General features: G+C 39.1%; 1 protein-coding gene across 1 annotated transcript in view; it reads left to right on the top strand.

Annotated features, from left to right (window-relative positions):
- Nucleotides 1-16,061, top strand: part of fndc3ba (fibronectin type III domain containing 3Ba) — a 161,805-nt gene that overhangs the window by 78,235 nt on the left and 67,509 nt on the right. The window contains exon 4 of the mRNA XM_079819095.1: nucleotides 12,579-12,655. Within this exon, the coding sequence (XP_079675221.1) occupies nucleotides 12,579-12,655 (77 nt within the window). The remainder of the gene's footprint in view (nucleotides 1-12,578; nucleotides 12,656-16,061) is intronic.

Genomic DNA, 16,061 nt, shown 5'->3' with positions numbered 1-16,061 from the left:
ATCGTTTACACTCATCATCTTCTTCCAGCGTGCGTGCAGTTGAGTTCTGTTGACAACTATGCATTGCTCAACATGCGTCACTTACTCCATTGCTCTGATTGGTTGTAGGTTTATCCAGTTGAGTGCAGAGGAATTTTCTTTCCCGGTTCGGTTGAAACACACTCCATAATCACAGCCCAATGGAGCAGTAGTATCAGACTCATATTCTGACTAGAATCTGAGTATGACGACGTCAGGCTATACATTTGCAGTAGGTACATAGGAATGCAGCTTCAATGGTGTCTGTTTGGAATGGCAAGAGGTTAATTTAATATTAATAACAAATATTATAGTGTTTTTAGAGCAATTAATCGTAATAAATTAATAAGAGGTTAATTTATTAAAAACTATATATACCGCACACTACCATTCAAACGTTTGGGGTAAGATTAATTTGATAGAAATTAATAATATTATTCAGCAAAATATTATTAAATTGCTCAAAAGTGAGAGTAAAGACATTTATAATGTTACAAAAGATTTCCAGTTCAAATAAATGCAAATAAATCTTTTAAAAGATTCTGTTCATCAAAGAATCCTGAAAAAACAATGTCCCAATTTTCACCAAAATATTAAGCGACGCAACTGTTTCCAACATCGGTAATCCTAAGAAATGATACTTGAGCTGCAAATCTGCATATTAGAACGATTTCTGAAGGATAATGTGACACTGGAGACTGGAGTAATGATACTGAAAATGTAGCTTTAACAATATAGGAATTTTAACACATTTTAAAGTGTATTAAAATAGAAAACGATCATTTCAAATTGTAATATTTCACTATATTACTGTTTTTACTGTTTTTGCTTAGATGCTTAGCGTAAGAGGCTTCTTTCCAAACTTTTGAATGCAAATTCAATGAATACAACGAGAGGGTTCAGTCTATGCTATTTCTCGTTTTGTTGTCAGAAGGCAAATATCAAGTTTGACGTACTAAAAGTAGCACTAATAGCACAAGCCGCGTGCTTTGAGGTATCATTTGTTTCTGTAGCACAAATGGTGTTGAAATGCCTTACCCGGAGATTGAGCAATAATAGTGATGCTTGCCATACAGTATTTATGAACAAGAACAATACAAGTAAAAGCTTTAGCAGACAGAATAATAAGTGTCCTCATTAGGGTATTAGACACTTGGCTACCGAGTTGGGTGGAGACGTGCAGCATTCAGCTGGAGCTGCCAGAGTTTAAAAGGACAGACGTGTAGGAGCACACCCAGCACACGGCCCACGCTGCACACACTCTTCATGACTGGGAGCCATGTTTGACAGAGTGTTTTCAGGAAACATGCGTTTGCCTGTTTCTATAGCAGGAGCAAGCAGCTGCTCCGCGTCTGCTCCTGTAGGGCATGTGTTTGAGTGAGAACGACTGTGAGAAAAAGAGAACTTGACGAATGAAGGAATATAAATCTAGGGGGCATGGGGTACGTCATCTCAGTATGGCCGTATAAATGTACTGGTGTGTAGGCATGCTTATGTTGACTTGGGTTTGAATGTGCGCTGGGATTAGGGCTGGGCGATATGGCTGAAAACTGTATCACGATATAAGGGTTTCATATCGGTCGATATCGATAATTATTGATATTTTAATGACCTATTTAAAATAAGGACCAGGAGAAAAATATTTTACATTTAAACATTTTTATTTTAAACTTAACCTTCCTCTGATTAGAATCCCCTCAGTTATAACGGCAGAAATGTCAACACAACCATGGAAAACACTCAAATAATTTAAATATAAACAAGTCTAAAATTTCAAATTTCAATTATCTCTTAACATTAAGCTGCAGTGCCTCCATAATTTTTTTGTAACTGTTACCGTTTAGATGCTTTGTCAAAAGGCACTGATGCAGAGTACCTTTCCATGTAGTTTTTAAAGGCTGAATCCGAAATCGCCCCCTATATCCTACATAGGACACTATTTGAGGGGACAGCCATTTGTAGTGGTGTCCGAAACCATAGTGGACGTTATTGAGTGCACTCATTCTATCCCACTTTGCACCACAATAACGAGTGTACAGCCGATGTACACACAGCGCCTGTCCGAATTCACTCACTCGTTTTCACTCCTTCAAGTGAACTGTATTAGTGGACTAAAGTAGGGAATAGTGATTGAGGGTTTATGGGCGATTTCGGATTCAACCAAAGTCAAGAATAGCACAAAGGCTCGTGCTGCGGAGCCAGACGAAAGTATAACAAGGCTGGTAAAACAAGTTTGTGGTATTACCAGTCTTGGTGGGGACGACAGTCTTGCAGACGACATTGGTCGGACTACAGTCAGACTTATACAATCCAAAAAACTGAAACGATATGGCGCAACCAGAGATGATGCAGTTACATGATTGGCTGTTAGCCTGTCACTCCCTACGTTGCTTGGTTACCAGAGAGTGAGAAACCTCTGGTTTCTTCTGACAAAGAAAAAAAATGATCGAACGTTTTATTGAACACATTTTTTATTGATATCGATTACGTGTCAATCGCGATACATATCGTTATTGTTTTATCGCCCAGCCCTAGCTGGGGTTCTGTCATGCATCTGTTTTGCTCTATTGATGTTCTGTTATTGTCTTTGTGGTGTTGGTTAGTAGTAGGCCTACACATTTTTGGGGAAATATTTTTTCCTCAAAATTGTGTTTAAAATGCATTTTTAAGCTAATTTTTGTATTTGTAATTTTGTTATATAAAAGCACTATAAAGGAAAAGCACTTTATCAAAAGTAAAGAAAGATAAACCGTTCAAAATCCTTCATCATCCAACAACGAACTATTTGACCATCCTCTCCCATCCCTAATTTTAGTGCAGTCTATGTTTTTCAGACACACCTGATAAAATGTCCACACGTGGATTGTGACAGACCGGATGTCCTTACTTTAACAGGTAGCAAAAAGGCCTTGGGGTTGTTAAGTGATATCAACCTATGACCTCAAGGTCAAAGGTCAAACCCTTTTGTCGTTGGTGGATTGATATCACTGTTCTATATTTGTGCTTGTTTGATGTTTTAAGTGTTTGTAAGTAGGGAAGTGTCTTGAGCAAGCTTAGGCGTGCACAGTTAGATGTGACGGATACCATGCGCCATGCGGTCTGTGTCTTGACCCTGCCCCGCCTGTGGCGGTGTGCACGTCTGCCATTCATTAAACGGATATATGCGTGCAGTATGGCCGAGCAGCTTTCACCTCTGTTTCAACCTCTTTGCTACTTTGTTATAAAGCCTCCGAACCTCAAAAACACATCATTCTAAATCATCCGATGTTTTTTGTTCTTGCACTTTCCCTCATGTTTTCACAAAGTAGCCTGGTAGAAAAGGCTTCAAATCCAGCTGAATCGGCAAGAGACACTGGGATATTGAGATGCAGAGCTCTGATTGGTTCCAGGAATCCCTTAGGAAAAGGTTTGAGCGACACCGCCTAATCCCAAGTCATGCTTAGTTTAGTTTAGTTAGGGCCAGATACTCATCAGTTGGTCTAATAATACACTTGATGAGATTCTAATGGAGCTGGTGATGAATCGAGTCCGAGATCCTGCCAGGAAGAGATGATGAGCGCAGCTCTTTTACTGGATTTCTAAATCACACTCTTTCATGGGCCCATTTCTCTCCTTAAAGGGCCTAACTACATTTGTACTCCTCTAATGTGACAGATGAGCAGCTTTTAAAGCACCATGTGGTATGCGAATGGAGTTTTCTAATGATGGTGTAAGTAAAAGTGTGTTAATATATGTGTGTGTGTGTATGAGAGGATGTTCCCTACAGACTGCAGCTGTGCTGAAGCATGTCTTCAGCTCTCTCTACAGTCAACCGCAGCAGTAAACACGCCTGACACTCTCCATCTGCATTGTGCAACAGCAAATGCATGTCATCAACTTGATTAAAGCAACATCGTGCTAATACATTCAGTTTTATGCATACTTTTTTAGGATTAGCAAACCAAATATAACAATGTAAGCAACCTGTTGAAAACACATTGGTCGATCTCTCATCTGAATATTGTGGGGATATGTTAAGTGGTTACATTCCTATAGGTTGTAATATGGACATTTAACAAGCTACATCCACCGTAGCTGCTTTGCTAACAACTCTGCTGTCTGAGTAAACAAGCTAGCGTGCACTCACATCATGTTGGATTTATTGAAATGACCTGTTTTTGAGATTTTGATGACAATATGAACAGTTTATTTTTTTCCAAGTTGGAAAACTATGCGGTACATTGACAGGGCGTTAGCAGGTCAGATTACATTCTTCGAGTTGACATCTTATAATTGTGTTAATCCAAACATGCAAACCCAGCGTTAAACTCTGATATTCATCTGTCTGTCAGACTAAACGTGCCTCGGCAAAACCCGACCAAAGCAGCATGATAAACTGTACCCTGCTTTGTTAGCACACGTAATATGCAGATTCATCTAAAATATGTCATGAAGTGTTTTCCATTGAGAATATGTCAGATTTTAATGATGTATGTTTTATGTCTTTTTTTAATTGACGCCTCAGGGACCTACTGTACATGTGTTTACTGATCAAACGTGATTATTACATGATTATTACGTGATTATTACATGAGATTGTCTATCATTACACCCTACACTCAGACTGGAACACAAACTGCATTAATTGGTCTCTGCTGAAAAAAAAAAACTTGACTGTCGGCCAATTGTAGTTGGTCAGGCACATTACATTTTTATTCAATCACAACAAACACTGTCAGACTGTGCTAACCTTGTTTGTGGCTATTGGCACACTTCAAATTGATCTTCCACATTTAAGATTAGGTCATTTGGCTTTTTAGACCTTTTTTTAGTAAGTCGAATGCCAAGATTAAAATATCAGTTTTTTTGGGCAAGGTTCTTAAGGTTTAGCCATCTCATCATCATAAAGCCCTTTGAATCTTCTGCATAATACACTCATTTGTCTGACTAACTGACTAGAAATATAGCACTGATGAATCACTGAAAGACTGAATATACTGATGACCGATTAACTGACTGACTAACCAAATATAATACTCACTGACTGACTGAATTTAGCAGTGACCCATCAACTGATTGATTGAAATATTATTGGCTGGGGGATACAGTTCTACTAATTTAGGCCTGCTGAGAGACATACTAGCGTAATTCAGGCCCCAAATTCCTCCTAGCGGGATGGATGGTTTAGGATAGGCTGTGCTCCTGCATGGATTTCTACAGCCTCTTGACTAGTGTTTTCTATGCCAAATCAAATATGGTTTTATAGATTCTACCTCCAACAGGGGCTCATTGAAATGTCATAAAAATTACATTGATGTCCTCAGGGCTGCTGTGAAAGTAAACAAATATCCACCAAATCTCTTTATTGTTGGAAAATTGATGCATTCGCTCAATAAATAATGAATGTTCAAGGATTTTATTGGCCGGGTGAAGGTCTAGGATGGAAAATATGCTCACTCCAGAAATAAGGAAGAAAGTTGACAGTGTTTCCTCCCCCTCTCTCTCTCTCTCTCTCTCTCTCTCTCTCTCTCTCTCTCTCTCTCTCTCTCTCTCTCTCTCTCGCGCGCTCTCTCTCTCTCTCTCTCGCTCTCTCGCGCGCTCTCTCTCTCTCTCTATCTCTTGACTGTATTAATTGAAATCTTGCAAGACATAGTCATATGTTCCATGTTGCTATAAAGCATATACATTTTAATATTTATAATCTCATGATTTCATTGGAAAAATCACTGGGAAGTGGTATGTCTAAAATAAAAAAAAAAGTAATTTATCCCTGTGATGGCAAAGCCTTTACTTAGCATTACTTTAGCAGTTTATTTGTGTATTTATTTTATTGTATTTATTTGAAATAGAAATAATTTGTAACAATGTAAAAGCCTTTATTGACTCTTCAATTTAATGCATCTTTGCCTGAATAAATGTATTAGACCCCAAACTTTTGAATATGGTTACTTTTACAGAATATTCATTTTTGTGTGTGTGTACTAATAGAATTTATTTATTCTTTCTCATGTTTTTCCAAATACATATCTTTTTAGTTTTTTTTAGTGGAAGACAAAAATACGTCATTTTTGAAGAATCGTTACACAACTCCACACAAAGACAGATTGTGGTGGTCACCAGGGACTGTCAAACTCCACAGCATAAACGGCATAAAAAATAGCATAAAAGTGGTCAGTACAATGATCTTCTTCACCTCTAGCCTGCGATGTGTTCCTGAAACAAACCTACTGTGAACTTCACACTAAACTGTTTGTGTGCTTTTTGAAGCTTGACAGCCCCTACGAACTGTTGTTGTATGGCAAGAGATAACGATTCTTCAAAAATGTCAACCATTCCACCATTTGAGTGTTGGGACTACTCTTATTTCTCTTTTTTTATCTTCCCTTCTGAGAGTCAAAATCACTGAGGTGTTATTGGAGTGTTGTACAATATACAAGCATGACCCAGCCAGGCTATGCATTGATAAAGGCTTGTCTGAGCATGCAGCTTGTAGCAGAACCTCCAGCGGGTCATAATGTCCTGTGAAGGCCTTATGCTGATGCCTCCTTAGGACAGGAGAAAATGACCAGGTGCTGCCATGGAGGTCAGGCTGAGGGACTTAGACTAGGCCTCGTTGGGTTCTTGTTGCACTATGGTTGTGTGTGCGTGTCCGTTGGCTGCAGAGCTCCAGGAATGCTGGTGTTTGCTAAGTGGAGAGAACTACAGAGACTGTCCAAACACACGTCTGTTTGCCAACTGGGAGCATATTGCTGTCTCTGTGCTGGGAGCCTCAGTGGCGGGCCCCTGAATGGAGCCTCTTGTGCGGAGAGAGAGGAGAGCTGGCCACTGACATTGGAAAGACAACAACGCTTAGTGCCACTGCCCTCTCCAGTTTTCTGGAAGTGTTACAAGAAGACAAACTGGGAGCATATTGCTGTCTCTGTGCTGGGAGCCTCAGTGGCGGGACCCTGAATGGAGCCTCTTGTGCGGAGAGAGAGGAGAGCTGGCCACTGACATTGGAAAGACAACAACGCTTAGTGCCACTGCCCTCTCCAGTTTTCTGGAAGTGTTACAAGAAGACACTGTTACCCCGTTTGAAACCTAGAAACCTGTTATCAGTGCTGCAGCCTTCCAATGCTGCTCATGTAGATTTGTCAGAGTGCATGTTGGGTGATAATTATCTGTTTTAGAATGAGGATACTCTGCTGTTCCCATCTCTAGCAGGTCTGATTCATTTATACAGTGATTTATTGGCTTGCCTATAAAGACATTCCTTTTCAGATTAACCAAACCTGACGTTCTTGAATTTCTAATCACATTTCAAATGCTTGATTTCCATGTACCCATATCCCTGCCTCATGCAGTCTGTAAAATACGGTCCCATCCTTGTACATGTCTTTTTCTTAGCTCAATGTAAAGTTGCATTTTAATTGAACCTGCTCAACCTCAAAACACTGCATACTGTATTTGAACTGTATCCAGGTTATACAAGTTATTGTACAGTACGACCTTTTGCTACTTGCCTAGTGGGTTAATTTTGTATGTGGCATGTGACACTACCAGTGAAGTGTTTTTAAATGTTTTTGAAAGGGGTCTCTTATGTCTACCAATTCTGCATTTATTTGATGATAAAGTATAAAAAAGTAATTTTGTGAAATATTATTGCAATGTACAATATTTTTATATAAATTCCTTTGATTTTCAGCAGCCATTACTTCAGTCTTGCATGTCTATTTGATGTCTTAATTCATGTCTATATTCAATTTTATTTTTTATTTGTTATGTTCTTAGCTTACATTTTGTAGTTTTTTGTAAGGGATCATATCAGGTGAAACCAGTTGATTTAATAATTATTTTATAGTTATTAGATCATTAGAGCTGTTTATTGAGCAAAAAAATCCTATTAACAAATAAAATGTATATGCGCTGTCTGAACAAATCAATTCACTATGAATGAATTGGAATTTCTAAATGCTTCACATTGTTACCATAAAAGTGTACACATTGTTACACTTTTTTCATAAAAAATAAATTAGTAAGACGCATCATGTTGTTCGGCCACATTGGTGTAAGGCCCAGATTAAAGGGATAGTTCACCCCAAAATGAAAATTAGCCCATGATTTACTCACCCTCAAGTCATCCTAGGTGTATATGACATTCTTCTTTCAGACAAATAAAATCTGAGTTATATTACAAAAGTCCAGGCTAATCCAAGCATTAGAATTGGATTCATAGTTGCTCTGTTTTTGAAGTCCATAAAAAGTGCATCTGCCCATCAAATAACGTGCTCCTCCCGGCTCTGGGGTGTTAATAAAGGCCTTCTGAAGCGAATTGATGCATTTGTGTAAGAAAAATAGCCATATTTAAAACTTTATTAAGTAAACTTTCGACCGACTGCCTTCCCTGTTCAATTTATGGAAAATTTGTTGAAAGTTCCCCTGCCGATCGAAAGACTAACACGACCAGGTAGGCTCGTCATGACGTCACGTACGCATCTTGAGTTTCACTTTCAACATTCAACACTTTTCCATGGAAGGCGCGTGGAGCACGTTATTTGACGGACAGATGCACTTTTTATGGACTTCAAAAACAGAGCAACTATGAATCAAATTCTAATGCTTGGATTAGCCTGGACTTTTGTAATATAACTCCGATTTTATTCGCCTAAAAGACGAATGTCATATACACTTAGGATGACTTGGGGGTGAGTAAATTATGGGCGTATTTTCATTTTTGGGTGAACTATCCCTTTAAGAACCAAAAGCCCTGTATAGTTCCCAATGCCTGTTTGACAGGTCCTTATGTCCTTTTGAAGATCCCATGTGAAAACCTAATGTGACGTCCCTCATGCATCTATCTGCTCAAGCAAGCTGTACTTGACCAGCACTTGAGTGTACTTCTGACATGGAGCGTGCTTCAAAGGCACCAAATGACTTAGCTATGACTATGATAATATAAATGGAGAGTATGGTTCAGATCTTTGGTATACTTCTGGACACTCGATAGAGAGGAGACGAGTTTTGTTGCATTGCTGTGGAGTGGCTGAAAGAAAGCTGCCAGTGTAGACTTCACATGAGTGCTCTCTGTGTATGTACAGTACGCCATCAGGGAGAGCAGGGCTGAAAAGGCGTCCTCTGTGTGCTCGGCACACACTCCACCAGGCCTGACCTTGGCTCCAGGCAGCTCTCGGACTCAAACTGAACGCTTCATTAAAGTATAGCGTACTGACTCCCCTAGGCCCACATGTGTTCCCCGTGCTCCATTGTAGAAAAAAGAAGGGATGCATAATGCATTTCACATTAAAGGATAGAGCCTTTCTCTTCCTCTCTGCATAGTCATGTGCCGGACACTCATGGACTCTCCAGAGTATAGGTCCCTTATATTATACATACTTCCTGTTTCCAGTCTGTACTTCTGACACACCAGTACAAAGAAAAAGTATTCTGTGGCAGTACTGGAGTACCATGTCATGTCAGGAGTATAAAATAAAATACTCATCTTCATTCAAATTTCTTGATACCTTTTTTATATATGTGTCTGTGTGGTGATACCTTTATGGTGATACATTTTCTGTGGTGATACCGCAGCTCATACAGTTCTCATGTCAAATGGCGACTATATATCATCTTTTGACAGTTTTGGCATTACCACTTCTGGTAAAGTTTATAGCCAAGCCTGGAGAAAAAACCCTCCTCAGCACTATTTGATATTTTTTCCGCGACTAGTTGCCTAATTTTCTTTTGCCATGGCTTACAAATAGAGACAATTGTATACTTTATTACAACTTTCACAGACATCATTTATTTATTGGTTCAAGATGTTCAAGATCCCCACACACAGTTGGATTGAGCGCAAAATCCATTTCCTTTACGTCAGCAGGAATAATCTAAAGAAGCCACAGTTCTCCCTGTCCGTCTGCTGATTCTCTGAGTTAATTATTTCACTTATTTTGATGATCCCAGTACATTTGTGTCAGCTTATGCTTACGTTTGTGTAAATACTTATAAGGGTTGGTGTACACAGGACAGACCTTGATTTCTTGTACAAGTTAAGTTAAGATAACTAAACACAACTTGCATCGACTGCAAACCCACCCACATGCACAATTTCATATACTCTTGACTGGCAAACACCCACTCATTCGACTTTGCTCTGACTGACAAGCTGTTTGTGTTTATCATCATCATAGACTAATTTGTTCTACAAGGATTTGTCCTGCTAGCAAGGTCACTGTCTAGGGCCACTCACACAGGGTCATGTTGTGCATCACTTGTACACGTACACACACACTTCCAGTAAGGACCTCCTCTGTTCTCGCCAGTTAAACCCTTTGAAGTCAGCTGGAGTCTAGCTGTTACTGGAAAAACAGCTTCCGAAAAACCCTTTACCCCTCCTGATATGCTGTTGCCTTGTGAGGTTTTGTGTTAATTACATTCACCAGTTTTGCCTCACCTAGTCGTCTTCAAATCATCTCACACTTTGAAACTGTAGCTTTCCAAACTACAAACTACTCATGATTTTAAACTACAGTCATTCTCTACTTTGCACTACTTGAAAAAGTAGTTAGCTGCAAGAGAAGTGGCTAGCTGCAGTCATGCTACTGTTTTGAAAACCGTTTGCTATTAACTGTAAAGCTATTAGCGGTAAATAGCTGGATACAGTCAGGCTACTTTTTAGAAAATATTGTCAGCTACAAGTGATTTGCGTTTATTTACATATTTACAAATGTTTAAGTAGTTGCTCACTAGAGCTTAGGGAAACTGTCTCTACATAATTTGCAGTGCTTCATGTATATGGGCGGGTGCTAAATAATTATTTTTTGCTTGTTTCGATTCACTGATTGGTGGAAGATTTCTCTGCAGAATCAGTTATTGCTTTTTTTTTAAAACAATTATTTTAAAGTACATAGCTAGCCATGCTAACACTCTTTAACTAAATAATATCTAGTGCAGTAGTTTATATATAGGCCTATATATTTCAATCAGAACAGTGTGACTTGAACTAGAACATCCAAAAGAACTGATCCACTGATGAATTTTTTTAATTAATCAGTGGGAAAATGTTCACACTTTACATGTGTAACTTCTTTTGAGAAAGATTCATCCCTCTTTTCATTCCTATTCTAGTGCCTCTTTTATGAAAAACGTTCCAGTTAAGCAATTCTGGAATGTTCCTTCAGGATATGACATAGTAGTGACTAGCAATGTTGTTGTGAACAGGTTTTGGCAGCTAATGAAGAATGAACTGTAGAATTCATTACAGTCCATCCTGTGATTTATACTGGCCAAAGCATTGCAGAGCTGACTGCTGCTGTCTCAGGGGGGGGACGATGTCTTTACCAGGTTTTGCCAGACCTCCACTACTGTGAGCAGAGAGAGACCGCAGTGGAAAAGTCAACAACACAATTTGGATTTGCCTTGGATTTGAATATATTCGTTCCAGTGAATCTAAAAATGGCTAAAGAGGGATTTGGGTCTGGTTTACTTTAGACTAACTAGTGGATGCTTTTATCCCAGAGGTTTAAGTTCAAACTGCTGACTCGGTCTTCAAAAAAGTCTGTACAGTATATTTGGAAACATCATTATTTTTATAATTCCATTATGCTGTTAAAATGATACATTTCCCCATCCATTTCTTCTCTATCAATCTTAACAGCTTTAGGGTCTAAACAAAACAACCTAGTGAGTTTTTCTGAACAAATAAAGTGAATGTTTATTCAGAGTAAAGCCTCACAGTGGGGCTGTAGTTTGTTGCAAGCATTCAGACTGGTGCGTGACTTGTCATGAACGGTGATCCCATCAGTCATACAATCAAAGCGAGCAAGGGATCGGTGTGCAGTAAATCAGGCCTGATGAGAGGCACTCAGAGCGACGGGAGAGTTTCCATGCTGCTTGAATCCTTTCCAGTCCTCCATAGCGCTCTGTCTGGACTGCTCTAGTTCCATTACCCACAGCCCTCAGTGCCGTGCCAAGTGGGGTGGCCTTTATTGGCCTGTTTGCTTTGTTTGTTTGTATGTTCTATCCCTTGCTGGTTGGTATCTAGTAGTCAGGCCGGTTGCCAATGTGGATGGAATGAAATCTATTTATAATCATTTTCAGCTATGCATTGTTTGGTGCTTATCAGCAGGCCCAGGCAGAATCTGCAAATTTTGGGATTCAAACATGGAGGAATGTGTTAAATGGAATTAAGAATGCTGCACTCTAAAAGCATAGATCTGGACATCCAAAATATTTAATAACTGCTGAACACACAATGGTCAGAACACAGAACTCACAAAATGTAATGAATCACATGCATTCCAGTTCTGTGGAAATCTGGAGTTCTGTGGAAATCTGCTGATCAGATTGCCAAACTTATAAATATTTCTACTTTGTTTTAATCAAAAGCAACACAACAGACCAAGACAACAGTTATTCATAAATGAATTGTGGTAACCATGTCAACTTATCAAAAAGACAGTACACTTCTTATTAATCATTATATGATCCTTTGTTTTGCCTTTTTTTTTTTTTTCTCAAGTGTATGTAAAGTAGGAATGTTTAGCATACAAATATAAGGTGAAATTTAAATATTTAACCATTTGTTTCTTCTGTATGCACAGGGCCTGCAGAGGTTCCGATGATGTCACCTAATGGATCCATCCCACCCATCCATGTGCCTCCTGGCTACATCTCCCAGGTGAGTGCAAAATTACTTAATAACATCATTGATTAATTTTATAAATTCAGCTTGAAATATGGCCTGGGAAAGGGAAAAAACACATTTATTTTGACTCTTCACTTAGTATCTAAAAAGAAGGAAGCAAGAAAACCATAATAGACTCACAATGGAAGCCAGGAACAACATGTCACACGTCCATAGACATGAGCTGGAATATTCATTTTACACTTTGTTTAGATGACACTACACATTATAAATTAGTACAGTTGTTACTTGAGAATGTGTGTCCATCTTTTGGAGAAGAAAGCAAAAAACAAAAAAAACATTCAATATTGCCCACAGGACTGACTACCTTCCATCCTCCTACCTCTGTAAGTGAGACCTGTGGTCTGTCCAGGGCTCTTACATCTCTATTATGATCCATTAGGCATTATACAAGAATCTGTCGTCGTTCCAAACTGCATGGTGATTCCTATCTGGCAGATGAGGGGAGTAATCAATATGTAGCAAGTGCTGATCTGGAATGAGCTCTCCAAACCGTAATTCTTATCTTGCTCATGATCAGCCAGACATGAAAGCAGACCCCTGACCAGTAGCTGTTGGAGAGATACAATCAGCATGACAACAGCTCTGGGCCTGGAGCCTAGTGGTTACATTACATCTTCATTTAGAGTCAAACAGACCTCACCTCAACATCTACCCACAAGCTTACGAACGCCATTTCTGACTCTATGCCGATGTTAGAAAGGACTGTTAAAGGGTTAGTTCACCCAAAAATGAAAATTCTGTCATTAATTACTTACCCTCATGTCGTTCGACATCCGTAAGACCTCCGTTCATCTTTGGAACAGAAATGAAGATATTTTAGTTGAAATCTGATGGCACTGAAAGGCCTCCATTGGCACAATGGCACTTTACACTCTCAAGACCCTTAAAAGGTACTAAAGACGTCATTACAAAGTCCATCTCACTACAGTGGTTCTAAAATAATTTTATGAATTGGCGAGAATAGTTTTTGTGCGCAAAAAAACCCCTAAATAACGACTTACATAGTGATGACGATTTCAAAACAAGGCATCATGAAGCTTAGAAGCGTTATGAATCAGCGAGTCGAATCAGCGGTTTGAATCGCCAAATTTCAGCAGTTTGGCGGTTTGACACGCGATCCGAATCATCATTCGGCTCACTGATTCATAACGCTTCGAAGCTTCATGATGCCTTGTTTTGAAATCGTCATCACTATGTAAGTCATTATTTAGGGGTTTTTTTGCGCACAAAAACTATTCTCGCCGATTCATAAAGTTATTTTAGAACCACTGTAGTGAGATGGACTTTGTAACAACGTCTTTAGTACCTTTTAAGGGTCTTGAGAGTGAACCGTGCATTGTGCCAATGGAGGCCTTTCAGAGCCATCAGATTTCAACTAAAATATCTTCATTTCTGTTCCGAAGATGAACGGAGGTCTTACGGGTGTCGAACGACATGAGGGTAAGTAATTAATGACAGAATTTTCATTTTTGGGTGAACTAACCCTTTAAGAATATTTGCTTTGAACAGATGTGATTTTTAGAATTTGAAGTTCCTTATTCACAAGATTATTTATTTAGACCTGTTGTTCTAAACCTCTAGACTGAGAAGAATAAAACATTGTGAGTTGTAGTGGGTCTTGTTTTCGTGACTTTCATGCAGTGTTTCCATTGATGGTGCCATGCACTTATTACAAGGAGATTATTCCTCAAGGGTACAATGGTAATTGCTCATGGCACTCTTAACCACTCATGTTAAAGGTGCAAATGCCAGCTAGAATGTCAAAGCGGGCCAAGCAGAGAGTAAATACATGTTGAAATGTCATGGAGGGCCAAACAAAGTTGGGGAGATATTTCCCACCTGACCATGTAACCAATTATTAAGGGCTGCTATCTGGTGATGCTGTTTACAAGAAAGGCAGATTAAAACACAAACAGATTAGGCTTCTGTTTACTTAACGTGGGTTTCCTCATTTTTATGTACTCTGTACTCTGAGTAGGAAAACAGAAAGGCGTCACGCGCCTATTTTCTTTTTGAGGGGGTGCCAGTGGCAATCCTCGCTCACGTAGGCGGCTAGATGAGATAAGATGAGACCAAAGGGGGAACAATTTCAGTAAACATATTATCAGAAAAGAGAAGAGATTTCACTGCAAGAGGGACTATTACAAGGGCACATGAATTTAAAAAAATGATGTGCACAGATGTGCAAAAAATATGAATTGTCAGTTTTTATTATTTTTACTTTAAAATCCCCTTGACTTAAAAATCACACCCTCTTAGTTTTAATGGGCATGACTCTTCACCCCTCCTGTGGCAGTCGAAGGAATCCGCTAATTGTCCAAAGGTCATTGTATCTGTGTTTAATTTAGGCCAGTGCCAACTAGGAGCGGGAAGCGCCGTCAGAGCTGTGGGCATCTAACGAGAAGAGACCAGAAACTAGACAGACTTTTAATCGCAGCTTTTCTTTTTCAGACTAATTCATCCTTATTGTACAGAACAGCTCTCCAAACTGAGTGCCAGCTGAGGTCACCTCTGTTGAGTAATATGAAATCATAACAACCTCTGATATTTAGCAGTCATTTTGTCGCCCTTGACCTTCCAGCATCTGGCAGAGTCATTGTGTTCTCCATAATTTAGTTTCTAGTACTGCAGTGGGGCTGAACAGTTGTTTTGTTAGGATTAACATGGTAATGAGGACGTTTGTGAAATACAAAGGGAAATATTTTCATATCCATAAAATTACACGCATCAATATAGGGCATAGGCCATATTTGGAGACCCAGAAAAGGGTAATTATAGTCAACTGAAACCTCAAAAAAAATCTAATTTCCCTTTCATTTAATTTATTGGACTGAAAAAAAAACTGTATAGACATTAGTTTTTATTTTAAAAATGAAAAAAAAAATGCAAAAAACTTTTAAATTAAAATGAAGATATAAAATGAAAACAAATTATGAATTAAAGCAGCACTAGATTACTTTTCAACCTTCATAATATATTTTCAAGACTCTTGTGATGATACATTGACTTACAATAGGTTGAATGACACGTCTGCCATAGCCTGATGGGGTCTGTATCGTTTTTAATCGTACTTTTAAACTTCGGGTTTCGGGTAGTAACCCGAGAACAAAAAGAACTACAAAATTTGACTGCTTTACGGCATATACGCCACTTCCACCACCACCCCCACTTCCTTAAATTCGGACGTGCGAGCCCAACTATCGTTTGTTTGCCGGATGTTATAGTCATGGCCGAACCAGCACAGAAAAATAAGAAAGCAAAGGTTTTGTCTGAGGAAAGCAAAAAGAGGACACGAGAAAATTATCGGATTAAAGGCAGGACGAGGATCAACATTGGGCCAGCGTTTGCTCGTTGGCGTGAGCTGAAGGAGGAGGGG

The sequence above is a fragment of the Gobio gobio genome (assembly GCF_949357685.1).
Source record: "Gobio gobio genome assembly, chromosome: 6".
In the NCBI taxonomy this organism is placed as follows: Eukaryota; Metazoa; Chordata; class Actinopteri; order Cypriniformes; family Gobionidae; genus Gobio; species Gobio gobio.
The sequence above is the reverse complement of the archived record's forward strand: the minus strand, read 5'-3'. Positions and strand labels throughout refer to the sequence as shown.